The 23,649-nt window shown below is 38.5% G+C and overlaps 1 protein-coding gene across 1 annotated transcript in view; it reads left to right on the plus strand.

Annotated features, from left to right (window-relative positions):
- The window catches only part of DNAAF11 (dynein axonemal assembly factor 11), a 42,669-nt gene that overhangs the window by 5,098 nt on the left and 13,922 nt on the right, over nucleotides 1-23,649 (plus strand). The window contains exons 2-9 of the mRNA XM_077808830.1: nucleotides 3,514-3,591; nucleotides 4,148-4,320; nucleotides 5,531-5,763; nucleotides 8,116-8,307; nucleotides 11,177-11,254; nucleotides 13,859-13,924; nucleotides 19,170-19,239; nucleotides 20,428-20,523. Of these exons, the coding sequence (XP_077664956.1) occupies nucleotides 3,514-3,591; nucleotides 4,148-4,320; nucleotides 5,531-5,763; nucleotides 8,116-8,307; nucleotides 11,177-11,254; nucleotides 13,859-13,924; nucleotides 19,170-19,239; nucleotides 20,428-20,523 (986 nt within the window). The remainder of the gene's footprint in view (nucleotides 1-3,513; nucleotides 3,592-4,147; nucleotides 4,321-5,530; nucleotides 5,764-8,115; nucleotides 8,308-11,176; nucleotides 11,255-13,858; nucleotides 13,925-19,169; nucleotides 19,240-20,427; nucleotides 20,524-23,649) is intronic.

Below are 23,649 nucleotides of genomic sequence, written 5' to 3' on the forward strand. Positions count from 1 at the left end.
GCATAGCACTTAGGTCGATGTAGTTAGGGTGACACAGTGTCTGTGCAGACACTGCATTACTTACATTGCCTGTTGGCTGTCAGCTCCATCAGTGGGGATGGATAGCCAGGGATGTCAGCCCCGGAGAAGCAGAGGTGCTCTCCAGCTGTCAGTGCCCCAAAATGCCCCACACAGTTAAGTCAGTGAAATCGCTCCTGGTAGGAGAGGACCACCGACGGAGGGGATGTAGTGTGGATGTGAACCACCGTAGTAATTACTGCAGTGGCTGTACATTGACCTAACTTAGGTCGATTTAATTTTGTAGTGTAGACAAGGCCTTGTAAGTTAGGCTTTAGAACAAGACATGAAGATAGCTGTGGTAGAGTTCATGAATGATTGTTTGACGGCTATGGACATAACCTTATTGCTTATACTGTCACATCCATCTTCAACCTTAAGTAGAGTAAGGTGATAATGAGCAGCATGAAAGACATAATAGGATTGGTGGTGCAACTGGCCAATGATTCAGTGCTTCAGGGAACAGTCTTGTTTCTCTTGTCTTCAACACACGTATATGGAAGAGTTCATGAGATGCCATGGGCTCCAACACCATTAATATGTTGATTACACCCAACTTCACATTTTCTCAGCAGATGCAATTAGTGCCATCACATAAATGTCTCAGTGCCTGAAAGACATAAGCAGCAGGCTGAAGCTGGTAGGACAAGGGAATTACTTCAAGAAGTAGCTGAAAAATTATCCTCATCCACTATGAATGGCATCTGAAATCACAACAAAGTAGTGTCTTCACAGGGTCCTATTAGACCTATTACTGCCTCAGCAGGGAAAATATGTATGACAATTAAATGGTTCAGCTTACATACATTTTTAGACATTACAGGGTGGATTTTATGACTTAATGGGATGCAACTTTCAGCCAGAGGTGCTCAAGATGTTGTAGACCTATGATACGTATGACATATATATTAAAAATCCATGGCTTTTGCCTTTTTCTTTCCCTCTTTCTGGGATTGGTGTGGTAAAGTTTATTTGCTGCTCTGTTTCTTTTCCTCTTTCCCTCTCTTGTATCTGAAATTATCACTATTATTTTCCACAAGTAAGGATTGCCAGACAGTCTCATAGGACAAAGATGACCTCCTAATTGCAGTTGTTTGTGGAGAAAAGAACCATTTTCTGGGACCCAGGTTGTTGTTTTATCTTGATTAGTTATCTTGGAAGCTCATTTGGGGAATGCCCAGCAAGGGGGGAAAGGACTTATGGGATACTCTATTGCTTGACTGTCTGTCTGTACTATCTTTGGATTTGCTCAGCTGGTGGAACAACACATGAGTGGCAAAATTGCTGAATCTACTGAGTTAAATTCATCCCTGTTGTAACTGTTTTTTCCAGCAGAATTACACCTGGGATAAATTTGGCTTAGTATCTTGGAAAAAAATAAATTAGAAAAAGTTATCCATTTCTGCCACATTGTCACAATCTATCAGGGATGATTCTTGGACACCATGTCCATGAAGTTTGTTTTTTGCCTCAAAGGAAACAACATAACACCTTCTCCTGTGCCCTTTGCACTATATAGGTTTAATAATCTTTCTGTCTAGTGCACTTCTTTGTAGGATTATTTTACAAAAAAACTCTCTGCTCCATTCTCTTCTGTGAACTCAGACAGAATCTCTCTCCTGCACATAGTGTGCTCAGTGAAATGCAGTACTCTGCAGTTTGAAAAGGACATGCTAGGTAATACAAATGACCTACAGAGATTACACAGTACTTTTTCTGCAAAAAAAGTCTCTAGAGTCTAGAGGGCTGTTACAATTTCTCTCACCTAAATGGGACTTCATTTGGAGTCAAGGAAAGATTCTCAGATATGGCCTTGAAATCTTGTTCAATATAAAACACACAGCAGGATGTGAACGCTTTTGACACAAAGAATGATCATCTCCAGGTCAGCAGGAGGCTATAATTCTAACTCCTCCCTAGTTCTTCAGCATTTATACTTAAACTCATAAAGCTAAACTTCTTTCTGATCACCATCTGTCTGGGCATGTGCTAGGAATCTATTGCCATCAGCATTACATGTCTGAGCTCCTTTCTCCACTTCCTGGGTAGCATCTCAGCTTCCTGAATCACTATCACATCAAACAGTTCTAGAAGTACTTATTCAGGCTAGTTCTCCAATAGATTCTAGTAGAAACATTAGAATGAAATTGCTTTGTTTTGTTACTCCATGGAAGGTCCCCATATAATGTGTGAAATAAGCTGTCCTATTTCAAACTAGTTTTGCTAAATTACTTGAGAAGGTTTCGAAGCTAAATCTGCAACCACACAAGCATCCTGCATTATAAAAGCCAGCTAATGTACTGTGAGATGGAGAATTTTCTGTGAATAAACAATTAACTTAATTCAGTACATATTATATCAAATGATCAAGTACAGCAACTACAAAACACATTAGTGAAATGACTAGACATTTTGCTTACCAAATGACTGTGCTTTTTGCAGGTTTAGTTTTCAGTCTCATGGAGGATAAGCAGTCTAGTTTGAAAATAATTGCTGTTGTGTTCACCGTTGTTATTTTTAGCAAAGTTGTATGTTCTCGTGACTGATTTGTTTCCAGGACATTGGTACATTCACAAAAGGAAATGGCCATTTGATGTTTGTGAGTATCTGTAAATGGTCACTACTGTTTAGTTTTGTACATGAACTTAATCCCAAGAGCAAATCTCGTTCCATGATTCCTAACTTCCTCACCCATAGCCCACAGCATCACAGATCTAAATAAAGAGCTTTGGAAGCATCAAATGTAGCCTGTTCAGAAAGTTGAGATGCCACAAAAGAAATGGCAAAAGGCAGCTTCCTAGACCAGTTTCTTAGTAGTCTGTTGTCATGACGTTTTATGAACAAAACCTAAATGGGAAGGTAATCATGGTTACATGGGGCAGGCCTAGGAATTATTTACAAACAATCATAATTCTCTGGGTCTGGTATAATATGGACTTCTGTATTCCCAAAGTGGGTTATATTAATCTTTCAAAAACCTACAAACAAGAAATATCCTGAAAAGTATACACATATAGGTTAAGGAGGTCACTCTTGCGCCCATGGAAGTCAATGACAAAACTCCCACTAATTTCAGAGAGTAGGAGTGAGCAGTATGGGCCTGATCCATAGTTTATTGAAGTACGTGGGAATCTTTCCGTTGCTTCAGTCGGCCTTTGGACCAAGCCTTTAATCTTTGAATGATTAAATAGCTGAATAGATGTCTGTGTTCATTGTCTTTGCCATTTGATTTTTATTACACTCTCCAGGATAAATGTTTTGTTTTCCGTCCAAAGGAATTACTTTCTGTGCATTAAAATGTTAATATTTGCTATATTTTTATATTTATTCTGTTGTGAATCTCCCACTTTGCACATAATTTAATTTCTTTCAGAAATAAATTAAACAATCAGAGTAAAAAATGTTATGCCTTTCCTTGCAGATAGAATTGAAATAATATATATATGTTTATTGCAGAAAATGTAAGCAAACTAAAGAAGCTTGAATATTTAAATTTAGCTTTGAACAACATTGAAAGAATTGAAAATTTGGAAGGTATGTTTTTTTTAATACAATTTTTCCCTTTTCATATTGAAGTATGAGTGTGGAGTATGAAAGTAAAGGATAATGTAGATTATCAAATATACCCACCAACTAAGGGAATTTGTAGTTACTCAGACGTGCATTTTGTGTATGTTGTTACAAGTAGTTATATCAAGGAACCAGAGCCAATGCCCTGTGACTTTTGTAACCAGTCTCAAGCAACCCATCTCTAAATGTGAGTCTGAATAAATATACCACAAAAAGATTTAATAGTAGTCCAACTAGCAATACTTTTTATAGTTTTTTTTCATGAATTGTGAATTTTACTGAAACTTATGCCATTTCATACACATTTAAAACTTTTTCTTTTAAAAAACTAAATGAAATATGAAAGAAACAAATGTAGACAAATCAAAATGATTAGTTATGAATTATTCTCCCAAATCTGGTTCTGAGAAGCAACGTATGGTGTGTGTATTTGTGTAAATGAGATAGAGGTAACAAGTTTGTGCCCAAGTGTGTATGTGTATGATATGCAAGATGCATAAGAATATATTTTTCCATACAGGATGTGAAGAACTGCAGAAACTTGACCTGACAGCAAATTTCGTTGGAGAACTGTCCAGTATTGAAATCCTAAAACACAACGTACATCTTAAAGAACTCTTTCTGGTGGGGAATCCATGCACTGAGTTTGAGGGTTACAGACAGTTTGTGGTGGCAACTCTTCATCAATTAAAAGTATGGGTTTTTAAAAGTATGGGTTTTTTAAGATTCAAATGAGTATCTAGAAGTGATACATTCCTCCTTAATGCTTCGAGTCAGAATTGTTCACTGAACACACTAATACAAAACAAAATTATTGCTTCAATTATTGTTGAATGCCCTACTTGTTTTCCATAGGAAATTAAATTCTCCCATAAAAGAGAACTGATATTGATAAATAACACGGTTATGATAATGGCTTAGCCAAAATATATTTTGGCTATCTTTTATGTTTTTTATCAGAGATCTTTGAATGAAGTCTTGGTTTTTCTTTTCAAAGAATTCCAACTCTGAGGAGGGAAAATGTAGTAAAGGGGTTCTAATTTTTGTGTAAAAAAACAGTATATTTTTAGCTGATTTTCATGCATGAGAAAAGTGCTGGATTGATAGTACCAGAAAATAACACTTCTGTAAAACCCTTTTGAAGTCAATAGAAAGATTATAACTGATGCAAACGGGAATTGGATCACACCATATATGAGATGGGTACTCTAAGCAACAGCAGAAATTACAGTATAGACTCCCAGATAGGATAACGTAAATATAAGCAGACCTCCCTACCCACAACCACAGTTTCAGGGAGAAATGTCATTACAATCCACATATATGCTCAGGATTTTATACACAAAAATACACAGTACCAGAAGACTTGCAGCAATCGGATGCTGGTCCCTTGTAATGTTTCTAGCTAACTCCCTAGATGGCTGAAGAGGAAACTCATCCAGGCTTAAACTCTATTGACTGCAGAACTTGAGCACTTTTTCTGGCACCCTAGAGACCAGCATCTCTGGGGGCAATTCCCTTTTACAACATGGGGTTTGGGCACTCCAGGCCATACTGAATCATATATAAGTGGAGCCTTTAACCCTTCCTAAAATGTCAGAAATGGTCAGCACATATACAAGTGTTTACAGTATTTTCAATAGTATGCTACAGACGTTGATCCAGTTTAAGGTACTCTGACAGCATGAACAATTTATTAATTACAATCTTAAATATTTCTGCTGTAACCTAATTTACATAATACTAAGAAGTTACTGGAAGTCTTGTAAAGTCTCTATTTGTATATTAAGATGATATAATCAAAATTAACCCAATGCTTGATGGATTTATTGATTTGTATGTGAGGTTTTCAATTTTTGCCAATTGTATATTTTTTTATTTGTTTTTTTGCTCTTTGGAGAAGTGGTTGGATAGTAAAGAAATAGAACGTTCCGAGAGGATTCAGGCATTGCAGAACTATCGACAGGTAGAGAAGCAAATTAGAGACCAGGAACAGGTTTACCTTCTCAAAAGGGCCAGAGAAAAAGAAGAGGCCCTAAAAAAAATACAAGAAAAGCAGGAGAAGAAAAAAGAAAAACAAATAAAACCTAAACCTGGATTTGACGGACGTTGGTACACAGACATCAACAACATCAAGTAAGTAAATTGACATCAGTACTCTTCTTTTTTCTGTTTGATAAGGGAATTTCTTTTCCTGAGGAAATAATAATTACCTGATACCGGGTCTGGATTTCCCATTTGGCACAGTAGGCACATGCCTGGGGTGCCAGCATTCTAGGAGTGCCTAAAAATTCATATTTTGCCACTTCTGGGTCCCGGCAGGGGCAGGGCCGGCTGAGGGGGAGATGGCCCCACGCAGGCCTGCTGGAGCACTTCTTGCTCAGCCCGGTTAACAGAGTGACCTCCCAGCTGAGCCGGTGAGTGCAGCCAGGGGCGGGGCTTGGGAAAGTGGGTCTCTGGGGGTATTTGTGGGGGGGTCTGGGCAGTGGGGGTTTGTGGGGGGTATTGGGGCGTTGGGGAGGTCTGTGTGTGTTGGGGCACTGGGCAGTGTAGGATCTGTGTGGGGCACTGGGAAGTTGTAGCGGGGGGCGCTGAGCAGTGGGGAGTCTGTGGACGGAGCGGTGCTGGGCGGTGGGATGCCTAAAAGTTAAAAGTGGCGGGGTACCCGCACTGCTCACAGTAATTAGGAGCTCTGAGCTGCTACAGGTGGTGGGGGTACCCCACAGCTCCCAGCCACTGCAAGCAGCGGGGTGAAAGCTGCAAGCTGCCGTGGGTGGCAGAGGCACCCTGCAGCTCCCAGCCGCTGTGGGGGCGGGGAGGGGGGCTCTAAGCCTCTGTACCTAGGGGCGCCCAAGGTGGAAATCCTGCCCTGCTTGGTACATTTACTTTTTTACATTCTGCTTTTAAAATTGTGTATGTTTATCTTCATTGCTGATCTCACTTCTAATAGTTTACCCTCTTCAGGCACTGATCCCCACAATCGGAGAGCAGAATTGATCAGAGAACAGAACAGAGGATTTGGGAATCTTTTTACTGGGAAACGCTGTAGAATTTTGTTTCCTGAACCCAGTCTACTTTGTGGCTCTAAAATTATTTGCACTGTGGAAGGAGTTTTCTTAGATTAGATGGATCCAGATGGTGGAATACCTGTTTAGAGTGAGAAACATTATAAAAGAACATTTGCAGTCCAGTTGCCAATCTTGTTTATGGATAGTAATGTAGTATCTTCTGTTCCACGGAGACGGTATTATGGACATTTGGGCTCATAAATGATAATTCAGTCAAAACTTCAGTGTTCACCGGCCATAGATCCAAAAGTCCTGAAGGTTATAGTGGTTTAGGCTCTAGAGAAGATTATCAGTGCTGAAGCCATAATAGATTGCTTGGCTACAGTTGCTATTCAGTAACTGGTCAGGTCTTGGAAGCATTATGGCTTCATTTTGCAAGTATTTACCCTCCAGGAACGCTTCCTGTCTCACACAATATCCCTATTTCTTCATATTGTTTTTATTCACGGTTCCCCTCCCCCTTTAATTTTCCTAACTTTATTTTGAGTCTTCTCATGTGTCTTGTGTGTCTTCTCATGTGTCTCATTATCTTTCGGTGTCACACATAACACACACCCTTTCTTCTTATATTTACACATACTTCTCATCCCTCTCCTCAGACAACTGTTATTAGTAGGCTATTTAGGTTTTTATAAGGTCAGTGTGGAATCTGGGTGACCACTTCTTTCTTGATGAATGAGACATATTCTAGCTGAGGATTTGCATTCCCAATGGAAATTTCCTGCTCTTCATTCTTTCTTTTGAGCTATTCTATTGTTTTAGCACTTTAATAAAGTTCTCTGCTTTTTTTTTATACTGAAGAATTATGCTCCTCCAAGGTTACCTTTGCTGTAATGTCACATTTGTAGCTATCTGATGTAATTAGGGTTAGAAGATGGATATGGTTCAGGCTAGTGAGTCATTGATTCTCATCCAAGAAATCAGTTAACAAGATCCATCCAATGAATTACGAATGCAATATAAGGTGCTTATAGTTGTCTATGTTTGTCTTTGACTTAATTGGTATCTGTGCATATGTTGGCATTGTCATGCAGAAGAATTGAAGGAAATCTGAAGACCTAATGGTTTAAGCACAGGACTGCATGTTAGGAAAGCTATGTTTTATTCCTTGGTCTGACATAGACTTGCTGTGTAGTCATGGGCAAAAGTCAAGATGACAAGAAGGAACCACATATTGCCATTATTGAGTCCAGCTACTTCAAAGAAAATTAACAAGAAAAGTAAATGAAACATTAAGGGAAAAACAGAACAGTTAGGTAAGCTACCCTGAGTCTTATGGAATATTCGGTATTGGTAGAGTGATAATTAATTATACTACTATATAAATTGGTGTGAAGACAAAATTGCTCCAGGATCCATTGCCAAGCCCTGCTACTCTTTCCACATTTCAAGGAATACCATTCTGTGTACTCTTTTCTAGCCCAGATCCTCTAAAAGACAAAGAAAACCACCAGCAGAAAGAAACAGAAAAGGAATACCAAGAATGGAAAATAGATACAGATGATGAAGAGGACAGAGCTTTTTGGGAGGAGCCCACACCTTATACTCCAGAGTCTAGATTAGAAGCTCACAGACATCTTGAAGAAAAACGGAGAGTTAAAGAAAATATTAGGTATCTTGATTTTTACATAAACCCTAAATTGGTTAAGGGATAGATTTTCAAAGGCATAAAGTCCAGGTAGTCACCCAAATCCTATTGAAAGTCCAGTGAAAGTTGGGTGCTTAATTCCCACTTATGGCAAAATGAAACGCTGCCTACTCTGTGCATTGTTCGCTTTTGTTTCTTTATATTATTCATGATACCTGATACTGTTTTTCTTCAAATAGCTTTTTTTTTATTTTAATTGGTTGTTTCTATATTCAGCCCCAGTTTATGTTTTAGAAAGTTCAGTGTTCAGTTATCTAAATGCTATCTTCATTGCACTTGAGTGCTTACTTCTGCTATTAAAGGCATTTACTATGAGGGCATGCAACAGAATTCTACAGAATTTTTTCAGAAGCAGCACTTCATACACCTTTTCCATATGACTTACAAAATTCCATGCATGTCTGAACATGAAAATTGGTTCTTGAGTAACAAGATCCTGCATGTTGTATGTGCTGTTTGGGTCAGGAGAACAGTCTTAATGCATAATCCCTGAAAAATCATCCAACGCTTGGTCTATACTATGGGGGGAGATCGACCTAAAATATGCAACTTCAGCTATGAGAATAGCGTAGCTGAAGTCGACGTATCTTAGGTCAACTTACCTCGCATCCTCACGGCGTGGGGTTGACTGCCGCCGCTCCCTCATCGACTCCGTTTCTGCCTCTCGCTGCAGTGGAGTACAGGAGTCAGTGGCCGAGCGATCGGGGATCGATTTATTGTGTCTACACTGGACGTGATAAATCAATCCCCAATAGATCGATCACTACCCGCCGATCCGGCTGGTAGTGTAGATGTACCCTAAGTTTTTGTTTGTTTTTTAGGATGCCACTGGAATTCCACATAAACTTAAAACAATGCATGGATATTTTACTAGATTTTTTTTTATAGTTATAGGCCGCCATTTTCAAAGATGGTGGATGCCCAAAGTTAGGGTCCTAAATTCATATTTAGGTACCTGAATAAAAGTGACCTGCTTCTCAAATGAGCTGAGCACCTTAAGCTCCCCATGATTTCCCTGGGGCCTGTGGGTACTTAGCTGTTCTGAAAATCGGGCCACTTACTTAGGTGTCTGTAAATGAATTTAGGAATCTAACTTTAGGCATCCAGGTTTGAAAATGTCAGCTACAGTATTTACACTAATATTCATTGAAAGATATCATAATCACTTATTTAAGACTTGAAACTATGCTACGTTGGGTTATGATTCCGTCACATCTAAAATACTAAAGATGTTTGTTTAAAACACTAAAGATGGGTTTAGTCAGTATTAGGGAGATCTCCAAGGAAAATTTAGATTCTGTAGAAACTGGTGTTGATGTTCATTAGATAATACTTTTCCTACTGCGCCAATATTAAATCAATGCCCCAAGATAGTGTTAGAAGCACTCTTCTGGTGCTTTAAGTACTGTCTTTGGGATGAGAAGTAATAAGTTCTAACAACTTCTCATTAAAAATCCAGTGGCGTTTTTGGGTATTAACTCCAGTGTCTAGTCCAAATTCCAGTTTGAATAATTATATTCTGCCTTTCTTAATTTCTCATGGAATTTCAATGAGATGATGAATCCTTCCTGTCCTAAACTAATGTCATGTTTCATTTCACTAGTGGCTAGAGTCACTCATGTATACACTGTGAGGGGAGATTCTTATAGCCAGGGAATATTGGGGGATATAGTGACTTCAAGGTATCTGGAAGCAGTTTAAACAACTTCCTACTTTCTTTTGGATTTTTACGAATTCATTAAATTTTATATGTATACCATATCAACTAGGTGAATATTGACAAGTTGTGGACTAAGAGAAAAAATGTGATATTTACAACATGATATTTAAAAAAAAAATCTAGTTAGATTTTTTTCCACTAGAGAGAAGCAAATTCTTCCCTGTCGTATTACTAAGATTTCTAGCTGAAAGCAATAAAAATATCCATTAAATATGTAGGCATCTTAAATTATCAAGCAAAATACTAATAACGGAGATTTGGACTCTTTTAGGATGAATTGGTTTGGTCAAAAGTACTCAAGGGGTGGCTTGTTCATTGCACTAATCAAAAGGCTAGGTGCAGTTTCACTAGTAGTATGTGGGATTGGGAAGGGAAGGTTGTAGGAGACCTGATTTTATTGTAGATATGTATTATGATAACTTTGAAGGACGAGGAGAACAGTAAACATGTGCCAAAAATACCCCAAACACAAACACCAGATAATTGTTTAAATATTTACATGGATTCACTTTGGTCATATTCGTGCCCTTTTTATGTTTACTTCTTGCAAACATTTGAGTAGTCAAGTAGGACAATCACAAAATATTCTCAGGAAGCATATTTCAAAGGTTCATGCATAAGTATTTGGGGAAACCAATTTTAATTTTACACACACTACTATTTGCATCAGAAATGCCTGCAGATAATAGTAATGAGATCACATAATTTATGTGAAAAATCATAACTAGCAGCGCACCTTACATTTCAAATATTTGAGATCCATCCATTAATTAAATTTTGGGGAAAATATATATACACGTCAGGAAATTGTAAGCTGCTCACAGATATTCTGTGAAAAGAAAAAGAAGTTAAGCTCAATGAATAAAGGAAGTGTTTGCTGAAAATTATTTGCTCACCTTTACTGGCAAGTTAAAATAACTTTTCCAGAGCAAAAGACAACATTGTATTACCTGTGTTATTAGTGGGGAGCTTGTAATTTTAAAATCAAAAATTAAATCACATTGAACTTGCTGCCATGTTTCTCTTCATTCTTTCTTTGCTGCTTCACAAAAGGATAAGAATGTGATAATAAACCTTTGTTTCCTTTTCTTTCTCTCTTTTTTTTAATTAAAGAGGGCAAAAAGTGAAAGAGAAGCCACCTAGGACTTTGATCACTGCAGAAGGAAAAGTTCTGAATATGAATGAGCCAAAGTATGTGAGGAAAAATAATAACTTTAAATGAGTGAACTAGTACTTTGCTTTTTATAAGAGGTTTGTTGAAGGTATTAATGTAACAGGTCAGACAAATCCTAAAATCCAGTGCTGTATTTTGTTTCTGTTGAGGACGCAATGTTAATTATAGCAATATCTTGAAGTTAGAGAACTAATGAATTATCAATCCATTCAAAAATATTTAGCCACTTGTTCTTTAACATTTATAGAACTATTTATCAATAAAGACATCAGATATTTTACTATTTTCCCTTCTAAGGTGTAGGGATCTTGCTAATTGTGGAAACGGGTTAATTATGTTTGACCATTGAAGGTAATTGTATGAACAGGTACTTTAAATGTAGAAAAAATACATCAGAGTAATGTTTCTGGACCAAATATTTGCTTCCACTTGTAGGTGGGATGGAAACCTGGCCGATCTGGGTGATGGAAACCCCCTCTATTGGAATCAGGTTCAGTAGCAGGGGAGAGAGTGGAGCTGGGGGAAAACTCACCTACATTTTATTGCTGACATAGTTATTATGTGATGCTGAAACTTTTCTGGAAGATGTTTCCAGAAACATCAGCAAGGTGGGGAGCCAGCAGCATGGTTCCATTGGAGCTGTGCTTCCTTTTCATTGGGAGAGGGGTAGGAAATAGAGTTGCGGCACAGAGGTTCCCTACAGATTGCCTTTGTCCCCAGCAGCTCCCATAAGATAGCAAGCATCTCTTTCTCCTCTCCTGCTGGAGGGAATGAAGAAGTCCTGTGAAGGAAACGTCATGATATTTCCTGACCCCTAGACAAGTTTTTCTCATGTTGGGGGTGAAATGACACTGGGTATTTTTCCTAAGACCAGGTCAGCTGCAAAAAGCAAAGCTAACGTAGCTTTTGATGATTAGTGTGGAGAGAATGTTGTTACATCTTTGGAAGGACAATCTAAAGCCATGCACATTTAAGGGCCTTGGAAACTGGCATTTTGATTTTGAGTGGTATGAATGGAGTGAATAGTAGTGGCAGAAGTTTAGGTGTTTATTCCGAGTACATCAGAAGAAGCTCATCCTTGTATTGATGTCTTCACTTTATTATAAAAATGTGTTGACAGCAATACAAAAAAGAGTAATTTTCTGTGCAAAGACAAGTCTATAATAGCTTAAAATTTTGTGTTGACAGTACTGAATTATGGTTCTGAGAGGTACAGACATTTAGAATAAAGCTCTAGCACTATTCCTTTAGAAATAATGTTGCCCAGAGTTTTGCGTTGTCAATAGTTACTTGTGGTATACTATTCATACAGGTCTTCTGCATTGGAATTTATTCAGTGGATTTATGTATATAGGGCCAGATTATGATAGGCAGTTGCACAGGTGTGTGGGAAGCACACAAGGAGCTTCCACCCCCCAAATTTCATGGTCTACACCAGGGCCTGTGACAGTTCCGGTGCTCATTGCACCCCTGCTAGTGAATGGTACCCAAAAGAGAACATAGGAAATACATTCACAGCAAAGCACTTGGAAGGCACGTTCCCTCCCCAGCATGGCTTCCACATTGCATTGCAGAAGCCTAGTAGAGCAAAGTCAGACTTCCCTCAGTGTTGTCTTTGGCTATCTACCAGGAAAATAGCTACATCCTGCATAGAAAGGAAGGATATTTCTTTGCTAGATAGGCTGCTATCAAGAGAATGTTGCACTTCCTTTTTCAGCTCTCCATGTGTTGGGGAAATCTGCCTTACAGGAAAGAGACCTGGAAACGTCTCTAGTGCTCATGGGGAAAAAAGGCATGGAGATTTGGAATCATTCTTTTGTAGTCGTCTTCTCTGCACCTTCCCTTCAAAAACACTCCTAATCTAGACAGCTCACTGCTTCATAAAGCCTCCTCAGTCTGACTGTACTGAAATAGAGAAGACTAAAAAGTAACAGATATTACTGGCACATACATTTTATAGTTGAGAGACCCCTTTATTAAAACTTTTAAGAGCTGAATTTTTCCCATCAATTACCTGAAAGCCCCGTGTATCCGAGCTAGCGTGAGTCTAAACAGCGGCGTAGCCACCGTAGCATGGCTACTGGCAGCAGAGCCACAGCTTAGTTGCGCCATGTATGTGCCCAACGGTTTCACGTGGGTTTGTGCTCAGCCTCCGCCACCACTACCCATGCCACTGTGACAATACTGCCATCGAACTAGTGCCAGCATGATGCGTACCGGAGCAGAGGAATTACACTCCTAGCTCATAGTGTCGATGAAGCCACCGATATACCCACGTTTTCTACACCCACTAGAAAAGTTTTCACCAGCAGATGTCTCTGTTCCTACAGTGACAGCTGGATTTTAATGAAACTGACCTTGTACGCTACATCTAATTAGGTTTTCAGTTGAGAAGAAAAAAAACCCGAAAAATAAAACAGAGCCCAGTTCAAACATCAGTAGTGTACACATTCATGTAGTGAAGCTGTAGATGATTCTAAAAAGACCATATGAAGTATTTTCAAAATTATATTGGTATTACTCTAAAAAATGCTAGAAGTTGAATGTAAAATTATGGAATTATATGCTCACACAAATCAGTTGTATTTATTCTGAAGATTTTCTTTTATCATTGTTACTAGGCTTCATTTCTTTTTGAAAGATGATGAAGAAAACAACCAGTTCATCCTGGATCTTGCTGTTTATAGGTCAGAATTATTTATTATCCTGATATTTGGGAGCAATTGTCACTGCTGTCATACACTGATATGCAGTATTCAAAATTCACCCTTCCCCACACACTGGGACTTTGTGAACGGAACAAAGCATGCGGGGAATGGAAGGAATGGAATCCACCCCCAAAACTGTGGGCAGGTGATGGGGTCCTTCATATCCTGAATAGCCATTGTCCTGTATACTTCTTTTATAGGCGTTCTATATTGTTGGATCCATGTAAGCCCAGTTGCAATGGGCCTTTCCTGAGTCCACAACAGGGGTTCCTTCAGCACCAACCTATTTAGAGTTATGCAAAATCTCCTCTGCCTTCCTCACCCCCGCAAAACCCCCACTCTTTAGCTCTTCTATTCACGATCACTACCCTCTGCACTGCAGTGGAAGAATTTTGCCCCATGTGAGCACCTGGTAGAGTAAAGCTTGTGCAGTTATTAGTTATACAACATGAACCAAGATACGTTCCAGGAATTATTTTGAGGAACTACTCTGGTCTGTGTTATATAGGAAGTCAGACTAGATGATCACAGTGGTCCCTTCGGGCCTTGGAATCTATAAAATACTCTTGTGTTGGAGGACTTTTTTCCCTTATACTCTGGTATTTCTGAGTTATCAGAATGCAACTTTGTTTTAAGCTGTGGAAACGCTGTTCAAGTGTTGACGACAATAAGACTTTGAAGCTGGTATGTAGTAGTATGTACTCTTCAGTGAGGATTGCAAACTTCACAAAATTTGAAAAAGTTAGCCAAGAAGTAAAGAAGTTATAATAGAAGGAAGAAGAGAAAGTGATACATTGTACCGTCAGTGATGGGCTGAAGAGTGTATAGATTGCTCAGTCAATAGCAGATTTTACTCGAAGTGGATTCTTTAGAGCTTACAAACCTTTTTTAACAATATTGAAATGCAAAAATGCTGACTCTTGTGTTGGTGTAGGCCATTACAGTTCATTGAGTTCCTGAAAATTGAATGAAAAAAGTTATTCTTCATATGGGAGTCAGTGTAGCCTAGTGGATAGAGCACTGGACTGGGACTCGAGAGCTGGGCTGTATTGTGAGCTTGGCCACTGGCTTCTGGGTGACTTTGGACAAATCACTTCACTTCCCAGTGCCTCAGTTTCCCAATCTGTAAAATGGGGATAATGATATTAACCTTGTTTGTAAAGCACTTTGAGATCTGCTCATGAATAGCGCTTCATAAGAGCTAGGTATTAATAATAATAATTATTAATAATAATTATATTACTAGCTTACAAATTAAACCTCTATAAAGGGGAGTGGCAAGATGGAAGATTTTCATTTGCAAATTAACCAACATCTATTAGGCATGAAACAGGGATAAAAAATATGAGATTAATACAAAAAGCATTCCCACTTTTCATTGTAATTTCCCCAATTATTGTTTATTATTTGTATTGCTATAACAATCCAATGTCCAAATAATAATCTGGGACCCATTATGCTGGCCACTGTAAAAACACTGTCCCAGTCCCAGAGAGCTTAAATTCTAAGATTCTCTCTAGGGCTGTTGATTAATTGCAGTTAACTTACGCGATTAACTCAAAAAAATTAATCGTGATTAATCGCAGTTTTAATCACACTGTTAAACAATCAAATACCAATTGAAATGTATTAAATATTTTGGATGTTTTTCTATATTTTCAAATATTTTATTTCAATTTACAACACAGAATACAAAGTGTACAGTGCTCACTTTATATTATTATTTTTATTACAAATATTTGCACTGTAAAAATGATAAAAGAAACAGTGACAGGTTTCAGAGTGGTAGCCGTGTTAGTCTGTATCAGCAAAAACAATGAGAAGTACTTGTGGCACCTTATAGACTTACAGAATTTTTCAATTCACCTCATACAGGTACTGTAGTGCAATCTATCGTGAAAGTACAACTTACAAATGTAGATTTTTTCATTACATAATTGCACTCAAAAACAAAACAATGTAAAACTTTAGCGCCTACAAGTCTACTCAGTCATAGAATCATAGAATATCGGGGTTGGAAGGGACTTCAAGAGGTCATCTAGTCCAACCCCCTGCTCAAAGCAGGACCAATCCCCAACTAAATCATCCCAGCCAGGGCTTTGTCAAGCCTGACCTTAAAAACTTCTAAGGAAGGAGATTCCACCACCTCCCTAGGTAACACATTCCAGTGTTTCACCCCCCTCCTAGTGAAAAAGTTTTTCCTAATATCCAACCTAAATCTCCCCCACTGCAACTTGAGACCATTACTCCTTGTTCTATCATCTGCTACCACTGAGAACAGTCTAGAGCCATCCTCTTTGGAACCCCCTTTCAGGTAGTTGAAAGCAGCTATCAAATCCCCCCTCATTCTTCTCTTCCGCAGACTAAACATCCCCAGTTCCCTCAGCCTCTCCTCATAAGTCATGTGTTCCAGTCCCCTAATAATTTTTGTTGCCCTCCGCTGGACTCTTCCCAATTTTTCCACATCCTTCTTGTAGTGTGGGGCCCAAAACTGGACACAGTACTCCAGATGAGGTCTCACCAATGTCGAATAGAGGGGAACGATCACGTCCCTTGATCTGCTGGCAATGCCCCTACTTATACATCCCAAAATGCCATTGGCCTTCTTGGCAACAAGGGCACATTGTTGACTCATATCCAGCTTCTCGTCCACTGTAACCCCTAGGTTCTTTTCTGCAGAACTGCTGCCGAGCCATTCGGTCCCTAGTCTGTAGCGGTGCATTGGATTCTTCCGTCCTAAGTGCAGGACTCTGCTTTTGTCCTTGTTGAACCTCATCAGATTTCTTTTGGCCCAATCCTCCAATTTGTCTAGGTCCCTCTGTATCCTATCCCTACCCTCCAGCGTATTTACCTCTCCTCCCAGTCCTACTTCTTGTTCAGCCAATGGCTGAGAGAATCAAGTTTGTTTATGTCAAGGTTCCTCCCCCACTCTGAACTCTAGGGTACAGATGTGGGGACCTGCATGAAAAACCTCCTAAGCTTATCTTTACCAGCTTAGGTCAAAACTTCCCCAAGGTACAAAATATTCCACCCGTTGTCCTTGGACTGGCCGCTACCACCACCAAACTAATACTGGTTACTGGGGAAGAGCTGTTTGGACGCGTCCTTCCCCACAAAATACTTCCCAAAACCTTGCACCCCACTTCCTGGACAAGGTTTGGTAAAAAGCCTCACCAATTTGCCTAGGTGACTACAGACCCAGACCCTTGGATCTTAAGAACAATGAACAATCCTCCCAACACTTGCACCCCCCCTTTCCTGGGAAATGTTGGATAAAAAGCCTCACCAATTTGCATAGGTGACCATAGACCCAAACCCTTGGATCTGAGAACAATGAAAAAGCATTCAGTTTCTTACAAGAAGACTTTTAATAAAAATAGAAGTAAATAGAAATAAAGAAATCCCCCCTGTAAAATCAGGATGGTAGATATCTTACAGGGTAACTAGATTAAAAAACATAGAGAACCCCTCTAGGCAAAACCTTAAGTTACAAAAAAGATACACAGACAGAAATAGTTATTCTATTCAGCACAATCCTTTTCTCAGCCATTTAAAGAAATCATAATCTAACACATACCTAGCTAGATTACTTACTAAAAGTTCTAAGACTCCATTCCTCGTCTATCCCCGACAAAGACCAGCATATAGACAGACAGAGACCCTTTGTTTCTCTCCCTCCTCCCAGCTTTTGAAAGTATCTTGTCTCCTCATTGGTCATTTTGGTCAGGTGCCAGCGAGGTTACCCTTAGCTTCTTAACCCTTTACAGGTGAGAGGAGCTTTCCCCTGGCCAGGAGGGATTTCAAAGGGGTTTACCCTTCCCTTTATATTTATGACAGTTTACATTTATGGGAGATAATGCTGCCCGCTTCTTATTTACAATGTCACCTGAAAATGAGAACGGGTGTTTGCATGGCACTGTTGTAGCTGGTGTTGCAAGATATTTACATGCCAGGTGTGCTAAAGTTTCATATGCCTCTTCGTGCTTCGTCCATTGTTCCAGAGGACGTGCTTCAATGCTGATGACGCGTGTTAAAAAAATAATGCATTAATTAAATTTGTGACTGAACTCCTTGGGAGGGGATTTATGTCTTCTGCTCTGTTTTAACTGTATTCTGCCATATATTTCATGTTATGGTAGTCTCAGATGACGACCCAGCACATGTTGTTCAATTTAAGAACATTTTCACTGCAGATTTGACAAAATGCAAAAAAGGTGCCAATGTGAGATTTCTAAAGATAACTACACCACTTGACCCATGGTTTAAGAATCTGAAGTGCCTTCCAAAATCTGTGTGGGATGAGGTGTGGAGCATGTTTTCAGAAGTCTTAAAAGAGCAACACTCTGATGCGGAAACTACAGAACCTGAACCACCAAATAAGAAAATCAACCTTCTGCTGGTGGTATCTTACTCAGATGATGAAAATGAACGTGCGGCGGTCTGCTCTGCTTTGGATCGTTATCGAGCAGACCCCGTCATCAGCATGGACACATGTCCTCTGGAATGGTGGTTGAAACATGAAGGGACATATGAATCTTTAGCACATCTGGCTTGTAAATATCTTGCTGCGCTGGCTACAACAGTGCCATGCGAATGCCTGTTCTCACTTTCAGGCGATATTTTAAATAAGAAACGGGCAGCATTATCTCCTGCAAATGTAAACAACCTTGTTTGTCTGAGCGATTGGCTGAACAAGAAGTAGGACTGAGTGGACTTGTAGGCTCTAAAGTTTTACATTGTTTTTATTTTTGAATGCAGTTTTTTTTTACATAATTCTACATTTGTAAGTTCAACTTTCATGATAAAGAGATTGCAGTACAGTACTTGTATTAGGTAAATTGACAAAGACTATTTTTTTCTTTTTTACAGTGCAAATATTTGTAATAAAAAATAAATATAAAGTGAGCACTGTACACTTTATATTCTGTGTTGTAATTGAAAAGCAATATATTTGAAAATGTAGAAAAATATCCAAAAATATTTAAGTAAATGGTATTCTATTATTGTTTAACAGAGTGATTAATCGCGCGATTAATCACGAATAATTTTTTTAATCTCTTGAGAGCCCTAATTCTCTCACATAACTTAATTACATTAGAGGAATCAAATGGAATTTTTTCAAATTGCAAACTCATAATTAATGAGTTGCATAGTCTTAACTGCTTTCCCCTGAACAATGATGGTAACTTACTGAAACTAAATTCACTTTTATTTCATTCTGAAGACATCTGGACAGCTCTCTAATTGATGTTGATGTCCAGCCAACTTACCTCCGCGTAATGGTGAAGGATAAGGTTAGTATTTTCTTGTTACGTTCATTTAAAATTGAGAATTCTACTTTTCACATCTGTTGTTACTCTTTTTCTGGGTGTACTTTTGGCTACTGTAGGGCCTAAATCTTTTCCCATTGAAATCAAGACAAAGCTCTTTCTTACATTAATAGAAGGAAGACTAGACTCTTAGGAACTGATCCAGTGCTTGGTAAAGTTAATTGGAATCCTGCCATTGACTTCAATGGGCACTCACATCCTCAAAGGTATTTAGGTGCCTAACTCCCATTGAAATCAATCAATTAATTTCAATGGAACTTGGGCACCTAAATATCTTTGAGGATTTGGGCCTTTCTGGCTTGTAACTTCAGTTAGACCAAAAAAAAAAAGGCATAGGTCTAACTGATTGGTAACCACATAGGTCTGAATAGAAATCAATAGTGTCATTAGGTTAGGAAATAAACATAAAAGTTCAAAAGTACTCACATGCCCTTTTTAAAATGTATTACTCCAAGTGGTGTGTAACCACACAGAAAAAAGCCACTTACCACACTGATGCTATTTGTGACTAAGACGTGAACTGGGGAGGTATGAACAGTGAAATATACTGGATTCTCCTCTCACAACTTTTTGACACCAAAATAACTTCACCGTTATTCAAGTAGAGACACTGCTTGTTTATGCCAGGTAAAGTGAGACTAGAATTATACCTACAATTTGTAATTTACAGTGGACAGAGAAAACTGGATGTATATTCTGCTGAAAGTCCCTCTTAAGAGACCTTCCATTTTCTGTCTTTTTTGGTGATTTTCAATTTAAATTGAAAACCAGAATCCCTATTTATAATTAAACCAATTGCACAAGCACAAATTTCAAAATTACTTAGACTAACAATCTATTTCAGACATTCTCATTTAATTGCTAGTATAACTCAAACATCATTTCATATCTTTCTTAAAAGTGTTACTTTTCTATTACAGCAATTCAGGTATGCATATTATATATATTATACACACACATATATTGTAAATGAAGGTTGTTTAACATGCAAATCAGTCATTTGGAATAGTATTATAGAATATATATTACATGATAGGATTCAGAGCTATCCTACCCTTCAGATCAAAGTATATGTTAATAGTATTTCTGTATGTTGTCTATCTGGGTAAACAAATATTTTAATACGATGTATTCTATCCTATTTTCCTTTAGCCATTTCAACTTGTGCTTCCTGCAGAGGTGAAGCCAGATAGCAGCTCTGCTAAAAGATCTCAGACAACTGGACATTTAGTTATCAGCATGCCAAAGGTATGTAAATTCATTTGGACAGACACCATACAAAGCTACTTATATATCAACAGTACTTTGAGAAACATTTATAGATTGTACCTGAAATATGTTACTAGCTAAAGGAATAAGGTCAACATTTACTGTCAGAACTCATATCTATTAGAAAGAGCTTTACATACAGACAGAATAAATCATGTGGTTCAGACCTAAGATTTTCTTTTTCTTTCTTTCTTTCTTTCTTTCTTTCTTTCTTTCTTTTTCTTTTTAAGTTTTACAAAAAATAATCCTATGAGAACTGTTTAACTATTCATTTAAAACAAAAACTGCAGTATTTAGTATTTAAATATTTCATGAAGAATTTGCAATCCACACAGAGAAGGGTTGTGGTCGCTCATGAGGACCAGAAAATTAAAAAAACAACAACAAGGAGTCTTTGTGGCACCTTAGAGATGAACAGATTTATTTGGGCATAAGCTTATGGGCTTATGCCCAAATAAATTTGTTAGTCTCTAAGGTGCCACAAGGAATCCTCATTGTTTTTGCTGATAAAGACTAACACAGCTACCTTTCAGAAAATTTAAACTGACTATAGATAGACAAGTCTACTTTCTACTCTAAGCTGAGTGAAATGAGAAAAATACTTTAAAACGTATGAATGCTTCGCATATATATGATGCAGACTACATTACGGCCCAAGTATGCTGGTCCAGCCAACCTTTGTTTGGCACAGGACTGCTGGGTTGGGGCAGAGTTACCTTTGTGCTCCCCTATCCTTTTAGCATAAATTAGAGCATCCCTGAAGCTGCTGTGACTTACCATAGCCAGGATTGAAGGATGACTGGAGAACTAGGTGCTCTGGCCACACCCCTTGCATCATATGACATGCTCTTATGTTGTGCAGCCAGTAAAAGATGGTGTTCGAACTGGCTATGCCAGCTATTCACTGTCCTGGGCATCCTCTTACACAAGAGGAATCCCCAGCTGCCCAGCTAGGGCAGTTTTCCCTTTCCCATGATTCATTGCTAAGGGGATGCAAGTAGGGGTTGAGGATCTGGCCCTATATTTAAAATTCTTTCAGGAACCATAAGCTATGATGGTAGCCGTAAGATAAAAACTGTATTTTTTTAATGTCTTTTATTCTAACAAAGTTCTTCTTAAATTTTTATTTCTCTTACTCTAGTTCCATGTCTTAGATCTAGTCTGTTTCCCTCAAGTTGCATGCCATCTGTCCTCCCCTGCCTGGAGAGCCCCTCATTAACTCATATACTGTAGCTCTAACAACAAGCTTGCAGCTTCACCAATAGCTGGAAGTATGCCTATGATTTCACTCCCTTGATCAAGATTCACATCTTGATAATGTTCAAAATGCACTTAGATGAAAGCCTGATAAATTTGTGCTTTTCTTAAATTGATTTCTTTGAAACTTGGGCTCTGACATTAGGCATCTTGGTTGATGCACCTTCTGAATGTTTGTTTGAACACTATGACTTCTGCATAGATATTCACTTATCCTTTCAATTTTTTAAAATACTAATACATGCCTATCCTATGCCCTTGGTCTCCTTACAATATATTAAAAGGTACAATATCCCAGATAGTCTCTAAATATATTCAAATATACTGTCTAAAATTACCTGCCAAGAAAGCCAGTCCTACATATGCTATGTGAATATTCCCTCTTTAATATTACAGTTTGGATTGTATTTACCCTGTGATTTGCTTTGTGTTTTAGCCAAGTTATTTAGATGAGGGTTTGGAATTACTAAGTGCCTTGATCTTTAAGGGTGAAATTCAAGCTGCCAGATCACAGCAGAATTATGAAGAATGGGGAAGTCTGCTGAATAGAGGGCCAGAGAACAGGGAAGCTGCACGGCCCCCTCCACATTTCTGTGCCATGCTTATGCATTTGTCCACTGCACACATGTGCGTGTGAGACAGGAGCAGGATGCTGTAAGGCATGCTGACCCCTGTTGCCAGTGGGTCCAGAAACTGCGTGGATCCACTGGCCTGAAAATGCATGTATGATAGGAGCAGCTTCTCTGCCCATACCTCGCAGCAGTGGCTGCTCAGCAGATACACACTGGCTACTCTATGTTGCAGTGACAGATTTCATTCTTCATCCTATGCACATGTAGCAGAGCACATAGGTTGTTTAGCTGGGATGTAGACTATTTTCCAGAATTACAGGAGCCCTACTCACACTATGGAGACATACCCCAGGAAGGCATCTCTGGGCTTTTTCGGGTGTTTTAAAAGCATAATTAATAAAGGTTAGCAACACTATGGAGAACACCAGCGAGGCTCATTTAGGCTAATATAGCTGAGATCATCAGCATTACTTGTGAGTATTCATTTGGTAATATCTAGCTTAATATGCATTCCCAGAATAAAAATTGAGAGTTTATGCAGAGTTCTCTCAGGATGTGTCAGTGATAAGGCAAGCCTAATAATTATCCTGCACTATGTTTAACCTTTGTATTCTAGATTTACAATTATTTCCAAAAGAAAATGATTTGCAACTAGATAAATGAGCTAGCAAATTCTTTACATTACTGAAACTTAAAACATATTATATAATCTAAGTAAATAGGCTTCTTCCCTGTAGGCTTTCTGTAATACTCTGGAAAGGTCAATCACTTCTCAGTAGTGACCTGATCCAAAGCCAGTTAAGTCAATAAGAATCTCTTCATTGTCTTCAATGGGCTTTGAATCAGGCCCTAACACCTTTCAACACTCATCATCCTCCATTCTGTTCATAGCTTTCAGTTCTTTTAAAAGCAAAAATAAATGAGCCTTTGTCTTTCTCCTCTGTGACCTTGGTGTAACTCAGATTCTGGAGAGAATAAATTCCACATGAAGTAAAAGAAAACATTTCATGTTTCCAGTCACATTGCTGTTAATTCTGAGAATTATTATCCTTGCTTCTTTTGCAGCAAGGATAATAATTTTCAGTATATTTTCAGCTTGTACTAAGCAGATCCCTTTCTACATCCCTCTGAACAATTATATTAAAATAGCTCTCTTTTCTATTCTCTTGCAAAGTCCTCCCGCTGTCTGAATAGTCCAAATAATAGCAATAACAATTAACAGAAATCTCCTCTTTCAGAATCAATGTTGATAAAGTATAATAGTTACGAATTAATT

This window comes from Eretmochelys imbricata, chromosome 2 (genome assembly GCF_965152235.1).
Source record: "Eretmochelys imbricata isolate rEreImb1 chromosome 2, rEreImb1.hap1, whole genome shotgun sequence".
Lineage (NCBI taxonomy): Eukaryota > Metazoa > Chordata > Testudines > Cheloniidae > Eretmochelys > Eretmochelys imbricata.